General features: G+C 45.6%; 2 protein-coding genes across 3 annotated transcripts in view; one reads left to right on the forward strand and one right to left on the reverse strand.

The window, feature by feature from the left end:
- Window positions 1-15,051, forward strand: part of IL1RAPL1 (interleukin 1 receptor accessory protein like 1) — a 1,374,783-nt gene that overhangs the window by 772,980 nt on the left and 586,752 nt on the right. The window lies entirely within an intron of this gene.
- On the reverse strand, window positions 2,752-14,867 carry LOC112654567 (transcription factor SPT20 homolog). The gene is made up of 3 exons (XM_025439139.3): window positions 13,333-14,867; window positions 11,622-11,712; window positions 2,752-5,146 (listed from the first exon to the last, which is right to left on the reverse strand). Exons 1-3 carry the CDS (start codon window positions 14,851-14,853, stop codon window positions 4,404-4,406), a joined length of 2,355 nt encoding a protein of 784 aa, XP_025294924.1. The 5' UTR covers window positions 14,854-14,867; the 3' UTR covers window positions 2,752-4,403.

A 15,051-nucleotide genomic window follows, 5' to 3' on the forward strand; every position in this document is an offset into this window, starting at 1 on the left:
ATTTACTTCTGTGTTTTAAGGGCTTTGACATAGTCTGTCCTGAAATAGGGGCTCAATAAATGTGTGTGAATAAATGAATGAATGAATGAATGCATATATGCAAGGTATGGCGACCCCCTCATATCCACTATTAAGCATTTTAGGTGAATGGTTGGGCACTGCTGGTTTTGATTGGTCTTCTTCCTCTTTTCCTCCGGGAATCATCATTCATTAAATACATAAAGTCCTTCAACCATCTACAGTGAAGTAGGCTAAATGGAGTGGAGCATGTGCCAGGCAACTTCTTTTGTAAATCAAGGAGTGTCCTGTTAGGATGTGATTTGGGGCTTATATTAGAAACTATGATTTGTTTGCTGTATCCACAGCATCATAAAACTGATCTCACATTATTTTATAAATCAACGATAATGCGTAACTCATTTATTTGCATTAGAGAATGAGCACCACTTCTAAGTGTCCCTGTTCCTTACCAGAGTTATTTCACATTTGCCAGATTGCCTGTATTGTTAGATCATCTAAAACATTCCCTTTAAATGTGGTGAGAATAACTCCAACATTTCAGTTATTCTGGAGAATTTATTTTATGGAATATCTAAGCAGCTTACAAATACTGTCTTCTTTAATCCTTACAACAACTATGTAAAAAAGTTTCCACTGACCATCTCCAATTTGCAGATGAAGAAATTGAGGCACAGAGAGGTTAAGTGACTTACCCACAGCCCTACACCTAGCAAGCACCAGGACCAGGTTTTGAAATTAGACGGTGTGGCTCCAGAGAGTTGTGATGAGTGCATAGGTTAAAGTTTTCCTAAGGCCCCTGAAAATGAAGTATTTTATATGATACATCTATTTGGTTGCTGTTGGTTTAAATATTTAATTGTGGTAAGAAAAAAAAAAACCTCACAACATAAAATTTACCAGCTAACCCATTTTTATGTATACAGTTCAGTAGTATTAGGTGTGTTCACACTGTTGGATATCAAATCTCTAGAACTTTCTCATCTTTTAAAACTGCAAAAATTCTCACTGACCAATAATTCCCCATTTTCTACCATCTGCTTTTAATTCCTGTCATCCCAAACCTAGTACCCCAATCTAATAAAACTCCATCAGACTACTATCACATGATATAATAAGAGCTAAACAGAAACAGGAAAACACTGTTTTATTTGCATAGATGAGTGTATGCCCAGAATGCAAAACTTTTAAGAAATACAAATGCACAAGAAATGGGGTAAGGAGAGTCTTACTCATTTTTCTTCTTGTTGTTCATCAGTTTGGCTTTAAAATTTTGTAGAAGAAATTTTTTCTGCTCTGTTATATTTCATCAGAATGACCTATGACTGGGTCGTAACTTTAGGAATATTTTCTTGGTTTAAAGCCAAGAAAACAACAAAAAAAAACTGCATTTAATTTTCTTGTTTCTTACATGTATCATTTTAACCTCTGCTTAAAGAGAAATTACATTTAAATACTACTATTGTGTATATCAGATTTTTACAATAATAATTCCCATTCACTATTCTTTTGATGTTTTAAAAAGACTATTGTGGCATTCAATACACAGAATATAAATATGTATTACATATATTTAGGATTATACATATATAGCAAATTTTTAATCAAATAAAAATACTAATGCTATAAAGTTCATGCAAAGTTATACAATCTATGTTTGAAAAAATAAAAATCTGAAAAGGATTCTTATATCAAAGTACATTTTCAATTCTTATTTTTCTTTATACTTACTACTATATTTGATCCATAAATAATCTTTTGAAAGAGTTTGAAGGGGGCTGTAATAAGGGATGCTACAGAAATAGATTCCAGAGCAATGGTAAAGCATTACACTACGAGCACAGAATGGAAAGGAGGTTCCACTTAAGGTCTCCACCAAAACATGGGAGCAAGGAACAATCCAGCACATCAGGAGCACCAGTGGTTTAAATGCCGCCAAAGTCACAACTGTGAATGGGGAAATGGTAGAAAATTGTAAGACAGACAAGCCAAACCTAGGTCAAAAAAGACCTCAAATAGCCAAACAAAATAGTTTGAATTTAATTCTATATAGTATGCCATGCAGGGAAAGGTATTTGGCAATGCATTGTGACACCTGATGAAATGTCACAGATGAAAATGTTTTATTGGAAATCTATTTGCTAATGTTAGGACACATTCTGCCCCCTACTTTTTCATAGTGTTACCTTACATTTGGTTGTTTGGTTGTTAAGAAGAAAGTCTGACTCTACCTCAGAAACTAATAATATACTATATGTTAATTAATTAAATTGAAGTAAGATTAAATTTTAAAAAAGAAGGAAGTCTGAGAACTTCTCTAAGAATCCCTCAAAACCCATAAACCCAATGGAAGTAGTTAGGGGTAAGAGTATGCAGATAGATTTTGTTCTTAAAAGTATTTAAAACTACTTGGTAATTAATTCAGTTACTTTCTGAATTATTCTAACACCAAACAGTCAAGACACTGGTAGGCTCAGGGAAGTGATGAATGCCATCATACATAAGCATGCAAAATGAAAGATGTTTACCAATCATCTAAGTGGATGTCTGAAATAGCAAATATTACAATAAAATAAAGTCTTTTAACAAAAGCAAATGTTTAACAAATATATTTTATTTATTTTTATTGGTGTTCAATTTGCCAACATATACAATAACACCCAGTGCTCATCCCATCAAGTGCCCCCCTCAGTGCCCATCACCCAGTCACCCCCACCCCCCGCCCACCTCCTTTTCTACCACCTCTTGTTCGTTTCCCAGAGTTAGGAATCTCTCATGTTCTGTCTCCCTTTCTGATATTTCCCACTCATTTTTCTCCTTTCCCTTTTATTCCCTTTCACCATTTTTTATATTCCCCAAATGAATGAGACCATATAATGTTAACAAATATATTTTATGATGTTTCCAATAGCTCATTCTTTTCAAGCAAACTTCGATTCCAAAAACTCCTGAAGGTGACATTTTTGTCACCTAAATAAGTATTCTATTTTATTTTTTAAAAGATTTATTTATTTGAGGAGGGGAGAAGCAGATTCCCTGCTGAGGGCAGGGCTCTGCCTCAGGACCCTGAGATCATGACCTGACCAGAAAGCAAGAGTCGAATGATTAACCAACTGAGCCACTCAAGTGCCGCTACATATAAGTGTTTTAAAAGTATTATCCACATTTATGAATTCACTTAAATTGGGGAGGAAGGGGTTTTAATGTAGCCATTAAGTTTCTTACTGTACACTGCTATCATAAAATATAGTTTATGAGCTGCAGAAATCATTTTAAATTAGCAGCTATATTAAAGATATTTTCATATCACAATTATTTATTCTTGTCTCTATAATTCCCTGTTGTAGTTTGTTTCACCAGTTCATCTAAACTTCACAATTTTCATTTACTTGTCCATTATAAGTCAAGAAACTTTTGCCTTTTCTCTCTTGTGATTATTATCTTGTCTGATGGGGACAAAATAATTGAGACAGAATAGAGGAGCAAGAGGCAGATAGCAGGTGCATTTGTATATTATGAAATGTTTGCAAAATAATAAGCACCACATGAATAATGCATTTGAATAATATTGTCTGGCAAATGATATTGAGTCATATATCCAAATCATTCTTCAATTACTGAAGAACGAAATTACAAGTGCCTAATGCATCCAGTTTTATCAGACAGAGAGAGAATTCAAAATGTGGGGCATCTAGGTAGAGTAAAAAGGCTACTGTTTATTTAATAGAGGATTAAAATCTCTATATCTATATATATATGTCTATAGCTGTACCTATATCTATGTACTTTGAAAATCTCAAAAATGTGTACATGTATAATTTATACATTTAAAAGTCTAGTGTGGTTTTTTTTGAATAATTAAGTTCCTGTGGCATATTTGCTGTTGATTCCAAGGTTGGCTTTTATGTAATGTAACAATACTGTTATTTGGACTAACATTATTATTATAGTTTATTTTAAGCATAAATACTTATGTTTATTTCTTTCAAATATTTGCTATTTATATTAAAATACTTCAATTTCAATATTTAATGTCTTACATTAACCTTGACAATAAACTTAACAAGTGATTATTCCTATTCATAGTTTACAGATAAAGAAATGGAGACTCAGTGAAGTTAGGAAATAGGCTTAAAGTTGACAAATTGCAGAGCTGGGATATTGACCTGATGGTGGTTAACATCAAAGTCCATCCATTCATTTGTTTTTTCATTAAACCATTTCCCTGTTTTTATATCAAAAGCACTAGGTTGTGCTTCTGTATGGTTTGTATACCCAGCAGTTCAAATACTGAGACATTAAAGACGAAGTAAAAATTCAGAAACCCTTTGCTTCAATGTTTTTGTCTTGCTTTTTTAGAAACAGAAAGAAAAGTGATGTAAGATCTAGGATTCTGGAGTAGTTGATGTGCTTCTCTTCATTTTACCTTTTGACTGGTTTGCTGTCTGCTCACTAAGTGGATGTAGCTGAGCTGTCTGGGCGACTGCAGTTGCCACAGCCACTGGGCCCTGCAAAATTCTCAACTGTACCTGCTGCTTGGGCTGTGGCTGTGAGGCAGGGGACAGCTGTACTGTTTGCCCAGGATGGCTCTGCTCCGATGTTTTCTGGCTCTCCACAGAGCCTAAAGGCACCACCACTGCTGCCTGGGGCTGCAGAAAACTTCCTGCTCCAGGGAGGTTAAGGACAATGTCTTGCTGAGCAGATGAGGCTGCTCTCTGACCAGATGAACCTTCTGCACTTGAACCCTGTGGCACTGGCTGCTGAGGACAGGAAGTTGTGGGCTGTTGACTAGAAGTAGTGGGTTGCTGAGGTTGTTGTGGAATCAACTGATAAAGCCACTGTTGCTGAGGCTGCTGCTGGGTGTTCAAAAGGAGAGAACTTTCTGGAAGCTGGAGTACAGTTACTGGCCTAATATTTGAGGCAATTTTTAAAATAAATTGAACACCTACTTGAGAAGGAGCCTGTGGTGGCTGAGCTCCCGAAGGCAGGCTACTGGGCTTGGTTCCCGAAGGAGCTGTGGTCCCAGAGGTAGAGCCTTGCCCAGAACCAGATCCACTCCCCAAAGCCTGGACTCCATAACGAGGGCCCACCACTTTGATGATGTTTTGGCCACTGGAGTCGGCTGTGACTGAGGTGGCCGGGCCGCTTTGTGATGAGCTGGTAGACAAAGAGGTTGCAGGATATGTGCTAACTCAATTCACTTCCACAGATGATTTCTGGGAAGGGACAAGACACTGGGTGGTTAGGGTTTTTTGCGATTAACTGGTAGTTGAAAATGTGGCTGGAGGAAGAGTCCAAACGTGAATCACATCTGTAGATGGTTTCTGGGAGCTGGCTGTGACTTGGGGTGCCAGGGTTCTTTGTGATGAGCTGGTAGTGGACAGAGCAGAGGCAGGAACCATGCTAACTCAAACCATATCCATAGAAGATTTCTGGGAGCTGGTTGTGACTTGGGGGGCCAGGGTTCTTTGTGATGAGTTGACAATAGACAAAGTGGCTGGAGGAAGTGTGCTAACTCAAATCACATCTGTAGATGATTTCTGGGAGCTGGCTGTGACCTTGGGGGAAGGGTTTTTTGTGATGAGCTTATAGTACACAAAGTGGCTGGAGGAAGTGTGCTAATTTGATTCACTTCCATAGAGGATTGCTGGGGGCTGGCCGTGACCGGGGTGGCCAGAGTTCTTAGTGATGAGCTGGTACTGTGCGAAATGGCTGAGGAAGCATGCTCACACGAATGACTTCCACAGAAGGTTTCCGGTAGCTGGCAGTGCCTTCGGTGGCCAGAGTTCTTTGTGATGAGCTGCTGGTGGACAGAGATGCTTCAGGATGTGTGCTAACTCGAATCATTTCAGTAGATGATTCCTGGGTGCTGGCTGGGACTTTGGGGGCCAGCGGTCTTTGTGATGAGCTGGTAGTGGATGAAGTGCCTGGAGGAAGCACACTAACTCGAATCGCATCCACAGAGGGTTTCTGGGAGCTGGTGGTACCTTGTGAGGCCAGTGGTCTTTGTGATGAACTGGTAGTGGACAAAATGGTTGGAGGAAGCGAGCTAACTCGAATCTCTTCTGTAGAAGATTTCTGGGAGCCGACTGTGACTATGGGGGCCAGCGGTCTTTGTGATGAGCTGTTAGTTGATGAAGTGCCTGGAGGAAGCACTCTAACTTGAATTGCATCCACAGAGGGTTTCTGGGAGCTGGCAGTGCCTTGCATGGCCAGAGGTCTTTGGGATGAATTGGGAGTACACAAAATGGATGGAGGAAGCGTGCTAACTCGAATCACATCCGTAGATGATTTCTGGGAGCTAGCTGTGGCTTTGGGGTCTACTGCTCTTTGTGATGAGCTGGTAATGGATGAAGTGGTGGCAGGAAGTGTGATATCTCGAAACACTCCCGAAGCTGATTCCTGGGAGCTGGCTGTTACTTTGGAGGCCAGCGGTCTTTGTGATGAGCTGGTAGTTGATGAAGTGGCTGGAGGATGCACTCTAACTTGAATTGCATCCACAGAGGGTTTCTGGAAGCTGGCAGTGCCTTGTGTGGCCAGAGGTCTTTGGGATGAACTGGTAGTAGACAAAATGGTTGGAGGAAGCTTGCTACCTTGAATCACTCCTGTAGATGATTTCTGGGAACTGGCTGTTACTTGGGGGGCCAGTGGTCTTTGTGATGAGTTGGTAATGGATTCAGTGGCAGCAGGAAGTGTGATATCTCGAAACACTTCCGAAGCTGATTCCTCGGAGCTGGCTGTGACTTTGGGGGCCAGCGGTCTTTGTAATGAGCTGGTAGTTGATGAAGTGGCTGGAGGAAGCACACTAACTCGAATTGCTTCCACAGAGGGTTTCTGGGAGCTGGCGGTGCCTTGCATGGCCAGAGGTCTTTGTGATGAGCTTGTAGTGGACAAAATGGTTGGAGGAAGCGTGCTATCTTGAATCACTTCTGTAGATGATTTCTGGGGACTGGCTGTGACTTGAGGGGCCAGCCATCTTTGTGATGAGCTGGTACTAGATGAAATGGCTGGAGGATGCACTCTAACTTGAATTGCATCCACAGAGGGTTTCTGGAAGCTGGCAGTGCCTTGTGTGGCCAGAGGTCTTTGTGATGAACTGGTAGTAGACAAAATTGTTGGAGGAAGCGTGCTATCTTGAATCACTCCTGTAGATGATTTCTGGGAACTGGCTGTGACTTTGGAGGCCAGCGGTCTTTGTGATGAGCTGGTAGTGGATTCAATGGCGGCAGGAAGTGTGATAACTTGAAACACTTCCGAAGCTGATTCCTGGGAGCTGGCTGTTACTTTGGGGACCAGCAGTCTTTGTAATGAGCTGGTCGTTGATGAAGTGGATAGAGGAAGCACACTAACTCGAATTGCTTCCACAGAGGGTTTCTGGGAGCTGGCGGTGCCTTGCATGGCCAGAGGTCTTTGTGATGAGCTGGTAGTGGACAAAATGGTTGGTGGAAGCGTGCTACCTTGAATCACTTCTATAGATGATTTCTGGGAACTGGCTGTTACTTGGGGGATCAGCGGTCTTTGTGATGAGCTGGCAGTGGATGAAGTGGCTGAAGGAAGCATACTAACTCGAATCGCTACCACAGAGGTTTTCTGGGTGCTGGCAGTGCCTTGCGTGGCCAGGGGTGTTTCTGACGAGCTGGTAGTGGTCAAAATTGTTGGAGGAAGACTGCTAATTCGAATCATAGCCGTAGGTGATTTCTGGATGCTGGCTGTGACTTTGGGGGCCAGCAGTCTTTGTGATGAGCTGGTAGTGGATGAAGTGCCTGGAGGAAGCACACTAACTCGAATCGCATCCACAGAGGGTTTCTGGGAGCTGGTGGTGCCTTGCATGGCCAGTGGTCTTTGTGATGAACTGGTAGTGGACAAAATGGTTGGAGGATGCGTGCTATCTTGAATCACTTCTGTAAATGATTCCTGGGAGCTGGATGTTACTATGGGGGCCAGCGGTCTTTGTGATGAGCTGGTAGTCGATGAAGTGCCTGGAGGAAGCACACTAACTCGAATTGCTTCCACAGAGGGTTTCTGGGAGCTGGTGGTGCCTTGCGTGGCCAGAGCTCTTTGTGATGAACTGGTAGTAGACAAAATGGTTAGAGGAAGCGTGCTATCTTGAATCACTTCTGTAGATGATTCCTGGGAGCTGGATGTTACTATGGGGGCCAGCGGTCTTTGTGATGAGCTGGTAGTCGATGAAGTGACTGGAGGAAGCACTCTAACTCGTATTATATCCACAGAGGGTTTCTGGGAGCTGGCAGTGCCTTGCGTGGCCAGAGGTGTTTGTGACGAGCTGGTAGTGGTCAAAATGGTTGGAGGAAGAGTGCTAATTCGAATCATAGCCGTAGATGATTTCTGGGAGCCAGCTGTGAGTTTGGGGGCCAGTGGTCTTTGTGATGAGCTGGTAGTCGATGAAGTGGCTGGAGGAAGCACACTAAATCGAATCGCATCCACAGAGGGTTTCTGGGAGCTGGTGGTGTCTTGAATGTCCAGAGGCATTTCTGATGAGCTGGTAGTGGACAAAATGGTTGGAGGAAGAGTGCTAATTCGAATCATAGCCGTAGATGATTTCTGGGAGCCAGCTGTGAGTTTGGGGGCCAGTGGTCTTTGTGATGAGCTGGTAGTCGATGAAGTGGCTGGAGGAAGCACACTAACTCGAATCGCATCCACAGAGGGTTTCTGGGAGCTGGTGGTGCCTTGCATGGCCAGTGGTCTTTGTGATGAACTGGTAGTGGACAAAATGGTTGGAGGATGCGTGCTATCTTGAATCACTTCTGTAAATGATTCCTGGGAGCTGGATGTTACTATGGGGGCCAGCGGTCTTTGTGATGAGCTGGTAGTCGATGAATTGGCTGAAGGAAGCACTCTAACTCGAATCGCATCCACAGAGGGTTTCTGGAAGCTGGCGGTGCCTTGCATGGCCAGAGGTCTTTGTGATGATCTGGTAGTAGACAAAATGGTTGGAGGAAGCATGTTATCTTGAATCACTTCTGTAGATGATTTCTGGGAGCTGGCTGTTACTTTGGGGGCCAGCCGTCTTTGTGATGAGCTGGTAGTCGATGAAGTGGCTGAAGGAAGCACACTAAATCGAATCGCATCCACAGAGGGTTTCTGGGAGCTGGTGGTGTCTTGAATGTCCAGAGGCATTTCTGATGAGCTGGTAGTGGACAAAATGGTTGGAGGAAGAGTGCTAATACGAATCATAGCCGTAGATGATTTCTGGGAGCCGGCTGTGAGTTTGCAGGCCAGTGGATTTTGTGATGAGGTGGTAGTCGATGAAGTGGATGGAGGAAGCACACTAACTCGAATCACATCCACAGAGGGTTTCTGGGAGCAGGGGGTGCCTTCCATGGCCAGAGGTCTTTGTGATGAACTGGTAGTGGACAAAATGGTTGGAGGAAGTGTGCTATCTTGAATCACTTCTGTAGACGATTTTAGGGAACTGGCTGTGATTTGAGGAGGCACCTGTCTTTGTGATGAGCTGATAGTCGATGAAGTGGCTGGAGGAAGCACACTAACTCGAATCACTTCCACAGAAGGTGTTTGGGCGCTGCTGGTGCCTTGCGAGGCCAGAGGTCTTTGTGAGGAGGTGGTAGTGGACACAATGGTTGGAGGAAGAGTGCTAACTCGAATCATAGCCATGGATGATTTCTGGGAGCTGGCTGTGACTTTGGGGGCCAGTGGTCTCTGTGATGAGCTTGTAGTGGATGATGTGGTTGCCGGAAATGTGATAATTCGAATCACTTCCGTAGTTGATTCCTGGAAGCTGCCTGTCACTTTGGGAGCCAGCGGTCTTTGTGATGAGCTGGTCATGGAAGTGGTGTCTGGAGGAAGCAAACTATCTCGAATTGCTTCCACAGAGGGTTTCAGGGAGCTGGCGGTGCCTTGCATGGCCAGAGGTCTTTTTGATGAACTGGTAGTGGACAAAATGGTTGGAGGAAGCGTACTACCTCGAATCCCTTCTGTAGATGATTTCTGGGAACTGGCTGTGACTTGAGGGGCCAGCTCTCTTTGTGATGAGCTTCTAGTCGATGACGTGGCTGGAGGAAGCACTCTAACTTGAATTACATCCACAGAGGGTTTCTGGAAGCTGGTGGTGCCTTGCGTTGCCAGAGGTCTTTGTGATGAGCTGGTAGGGGACAAAATGGTCGGAGGGAGCGTGCTAATTGGAATCACTTCCGGAGCTGATTCCTGGGAGCTGGCTGTAACTTTGGGGGCCAGCGGTCTTTGTGATGAGCTGGTAGTGGATGAAGTGGCTGGAGGAAGCACACTAACTGAAATCGCTTCCACAGGTGGTTTCTGGGAGCTGGCGGTGCCTTGCGTCGCCAGAGGTCTTTGTGATGAGCTGGTAGTGGAAAAAGTGGCTGGAGGAAGTGTGCTAACTTGCATCCCTTCTGTAGATGATTTTTGGGAACTGACTGTGAGTTGGGGGGCCACTGCTCTTTGTGATGAGCTGGTAGTGGATGAAGTGGCTGCAGGAAGTGTGATAACTCGAAACACTTCCGAAGGTGATTCCAGGGAGCTGGCTGTTACTTTGGGGGCCAGCGGTCTTTGTGATGAGCTGCTAGTGGATGTAGTTGCTGGAGGATGCACTCTAACTCGAATCGCCTCCATAGAGGGTTTCTGGAAGCTGGCGGTGCCTTGCGTGGCCAGAGGTCTTTGTGATGAGCTGGTAGTGGACAAAATGGTTGGAGGAAGCGTGCTACCTTGAATCACTTCTGTAGATGATTTCTGGGAACTGGCTGTTACTTTGGGGGCCAGTGGTCTTTGTGATGAGCTGGTAGTGGATGAAGTGGCTGGAGGAAGCACACTAACTCGAATCGCACCCACAGAGGGTTTCTGGGAGCTGGCTCTGTCTAGGGCGGCCAGTGGTCTTTCTGATGAGCCGGTAGTGGATGAAGTGGCTGCAGCAAGCACACTAACTCGAATCACTTCTGTAGATGATTTCTGGGATCTGTCCATGACTTCAGGAACCAGGTTTCCTTCTGATAAACTGGTGGTGGACAAAGTGCCTGGAGGAAGCACAGTTACTCGAATCAATTCCATAGTGGGTTTCTGGGAGCTGGCGGTGCCTTGCATGGCCAGCGGTCTTTGTGATGAGCTTGTACTGGACAAAGTGGCTGGAGGAAGCGTGCTATCAGGAATCACTTCTGTAGATGATTTCTGGGAGCTGGCTGTGACTTTGTGGGTCAGGGTTCTTTGTGATGAGCTGGTTGCAGACATGGTGGCTGCAGAAAGTGTGATAACTGGTATCACATCCTTCGATGACTTCTGGGAGTCGGCCGTTTCTTGGGTGGCCAGGTTTTTTTGTGACGAGCTGGTAGTGGATGAAGTGGCTGCAGGGAGGGTGCTAACTCGAATCACTTCCGTAGCTGACTCCTGGGAGCTGGCTGTGACTGTGGGGGCCAGTGGTCTTTGTAATGAGCTGGTAGTGCATGAAGTGTCTGCAGGAAGCACACTAATTCGAATCGCTTCTGTAGATGATTTCTGGGAGCTGGCCATGACTTCGGGGACCAGGTTTCTTTCTGATGAACTGGTGGTGGAGAAAGTGGCTGAAGGAAGCACACTAAGTCGAGTCACTTCCATAGAGGGTTTCTGTGAGCCTGCAGTGCCTTGGGGGGCCAGAGGTCTTTGTGATGAGCTGGTAGTGGACAAAGAGGCTGGAGGAAGCATGGTAACTCGAATCACATCCGTAGATGATTTCTGGGATCTCGTTGTGACTTTGGGGGCCAGGGTTCTTTGTGATGAGCTGGTAGCAGACAGGGTGGCAGCAGGAAGTGTGCTAACTCGAATCACTTCTGTAGATGATTTCTGGGAACTGCCTGCGACTTGAGGGGCCAGCGGTCTTTGTGATGAGCTGGTAGTGCATAAAGTGGCTGCAGGAAGTGTGATAACGCGAATCGCCTCTGTAGCTGATTCCTGGGAGCTGGCTGTGACTTTGGGGGCCAGCGGTCTTTGTAATGAACTGGTAGTGCATAAAGTGGCTGCAGGAAGCACACTAACTCGAATCCCTTCTGTAGATGATTTCTGGGAGCTGGCCATGACTTGGTGGACCAGGTTTCTTTCTGATGAACTGGTGGTGGACAAAGTGGCAGGAGGAAGCGCACTAACTCGAATCACATCCGTAGATGATTTCTGGGAGCTGGCTGTGACTTTGGGGACCAGCGGTCTTTGTGATGAGCTCGTAGTGAATGAAGTGGCTGCAGGAAGTGTGCTACCTTTAATCACTTCCATAGATGATTCCTTGGAGCTGGCTATGACTTGGGGGGCCAGTGGTCTTTGTGACAAGCTGGTAGTGGATGAAGTGGCTGCAGGAAGCACGCTATCTCGAATCACTTCCATAGAGTGTTTTTCAGAACCGGTGATGCTTTGGCTGGCCAGTGTTCTCTGTGTTGAGATGGCAGTAGAGTAAATGGCTGCAGGAAGTGTGATAACTTGTATCACATCCTTCAATGATTTTTGGGAGCCGGCCGTGTCTTGGTGTGCCAGGTTTTTTTGTGATGCGCTTGTGGTCAACAAAGTGGCTGGAGGAGGCACGCTAACTCGAATCACTTCCATAGAGGGTTTCTGGAAACCAGCGGTGCCTTGGCTGGCCAGGGTTCTCTGCGTTGAGCTTGTAGTGGAGTAAGTGGCTGCAGCAAGTGTGATAACTGGTATCACACCCATCGATGATTTCTGGGAGCCAGCTGTGTCTTGGGTGGTTAGGTATTTTTGTGATGAGCTGGCTGTGGATGAAATGGCTGCAGGGAGGGTGCTAACTCGAATCACCCCCATAGATGATATCTGGGAGCTGGCTGTGACTTGAGTGGCCAGGGTTCTTGGTGATGAGCTGGTAGTGGGTGAAGTTGCTGGAGGAAGCACGCTAACTTGAATCACCTCCATAGAGGTTTTCTGGGAACCAGTGGTGCCTTGCGTGGCCAGGGTTCTCTGTGTTGAGCTGGTAGTAGAGTAAGTGGCTGTAGGATGTGTGATGACTGGTATCACATCCATCGATGATATCTGGGAGCCGGCCATGTCTTGGGTGGCCAGGTTTTTTTGTGATGAGCTGGTAATGGATGAAGTGGCTGCAGGGAGCGTGGTAACTCGAATCACTCCCATAGATGACTTCTGGGGGCTGGCTGTGACTTGAGTGACCAGGGTTCTTGGTGATGAGCTGGTAGTAGACAGGGTGGCTGCCGGAAGTATGGTAACTCGATTCACTTCCACAGAGGTTACCTGGGAATTACCTATGTCCTCAGTGGCCCTGGTTCTTTGTGGTGAGCTGACAGTAGACAGGATTGCTACAGGAAATGTGCTAACTGGATTCACTTCCAGAGATGATACCTGGGAAAGACCTGGTAGCTTAGAAGCAAGAACAGGAGATGGAGATTTAAGAAAGCTGCTTCCTTGCAATGGAGTAAAACTGTCACCTGACAAATTCTTTCCTGAGCTCGAGGGAAGTTTGATGGTTGTAGATGGATGTCTGACTCCCTTCCCCAGGACTGAAGACTGAAAGGACAAGATCTTAGGCTGTTCTGTTTCTTTCTCTGGAGGAAGTCTGCTGGGGCTGGCTGATCCACTGGAGCTGTATGATGACGTGGTGACCGGACACTGGGCCTTCTGATGGACCAAGACCTCTGACTGAATGATTACAACCTCAGTATCACTCTTGGACCCAGGAAGCACATTATTTGAATGGTCATCTGTGGAAGGGTGTGGAGGAGACATCGGTCTCTCATTTCTGACTTTTTTACGTCGCTTTCTTTTTCCAGAGATAAGTGGATCATTTAGCGACTTCATGAAGGTTGCCTTTGTTGTCTGAGACTCATCACCACCTTCATATCCAAATACAGAATCATCTTTTACCTCATGGGCTGGCAAGACTGTTGATTTTGAGTTATCATATTTAACAAACTTCTCCCATTTGACATATTTCTGCACATCCACTTCAGAAGGGATGGCCAAGTCACAGGGTCTCTGTTTCCACGTATCTACAGAATAATCTGCTTTAGAAATTATGAAGTCAGAATTCTCACTTGTTTTACTTTCTTTGCTTTTTTTGAAAGAAGTCAATACTCTCAGCTCAGGAGGAGGTAGGTATTGAGACAGCTCCTGCTGGCGAGTCAGAGAGGGTGCGGAATACCTCCTGAAGCTCCTTTTCATCGGGCGAGTGTTCATCTTCTGCTTGTTATAGAGCAGCCTGTTTGCAGCGCAGGCTACTGACAGAGAAGGGTCAAGACACAGGGGTTCGGCGGTGGCCAAGATCAGCTGGCTCTCAAGCAACAGTTTCTCTTCCTCGGTCCACTGCTGGCCGTCGCTGGTTATGGACTGCATGTCGCAGGCTAAGGTCTGCATCGTGGGGCGCAGGAGAACGTGCCTGGTCTGGTAGCCGGCAGGCTCCCCGTGGCTGCACTGCCTGTAGTCCCGTACCTGTGCTATGACACACCCACAGTGGAAAATGTTAACCTGAGATTGTTCCAGGAGATCCACCAGGGCAGGAGGCAACTCTTCAGCATCCAGGTATTCGAGCAGCTCGCCTTCCTCGTAAGGCAGCCGAATGGTCTCCGAGCAGGAGCCCTGCTTCCCCTCCAGCATCAGCGAATATCCCTCCCCTCCTGGGTGTAGGTTGACCACTAAACACGCCAACGACTCTCTCCTAACCAGCTTCTCTAACAAGTTCGCGTTGCTTCTCAGTTCCTCCGTAGCCTCGGGCTCTTTCCCACACTCTTCCACGTAGATGTCATAGAGCTTTTCAAACAGAGAGGCTGCCCCACTCGACGAGCATTTCCTTTTAGGAGGCCTCTGCTGGGCACTCGCGATGACATAGTCCGCACGGTCCAGAGCTCGTTCTACGGCCTGCTGCATCGTGCTGCAAAAGGGGCCCTACAAAGAAGAGAAAACCCACGCGCCCTGAGGCCTCTACTTACCGTCTCTCACGTCAGAGTCTCACAAGCGCCGCAACTACACAGTGGGAGCCACCACTAGTTTAACTTAAAAATTGATACTAAGAAACCCGCCAACAAGAAAGTAACATACGGAATTTTCACAAGTCCCCTCAAATAC

The sequence above is a fragment of the Canis lupus genome, chromosome X (assembly GCF_003254725.2).
Source record: "Canis lupus dingo isolate Sandy chromosome X, ASM325472v2, whole genome shotgun sequence".
In the NCBI taxonomy this organism is placed as follows: Eukaryota; Metazoa; Chordata; class Mammalia; order Carnivora; family Canidae; genus Canis; species Canis lupus.

What these genes read in the sequence shown, in the direction of transcription:
- LOC112654567 (XM_025439139.3), bottom strand. Translation starts at nt 14,853, where the DNA reads ATGCAGCAGGCCGTAGAACGAGCTCTGGACCGTGCGGACTATGTCATC. An exon ending in AGCTACCAGGTCTTTCCCAG is followed by an intron (nt 11,713 to 13,332) that starts GTATCATCTCTG and finishes ACGAGATCCCAG; the next exon opens with AAATCATCTACGGATGTGAT. An exon ending in AAGACCTCTGGCCCCCCAAG is followed by an intron (nt 5,147 to 11,621) that starts GCACTGCAGGCT and finishes CGGCCACCTCAG; the next exon opens with TCACAGCCGACTCCAGTGGC.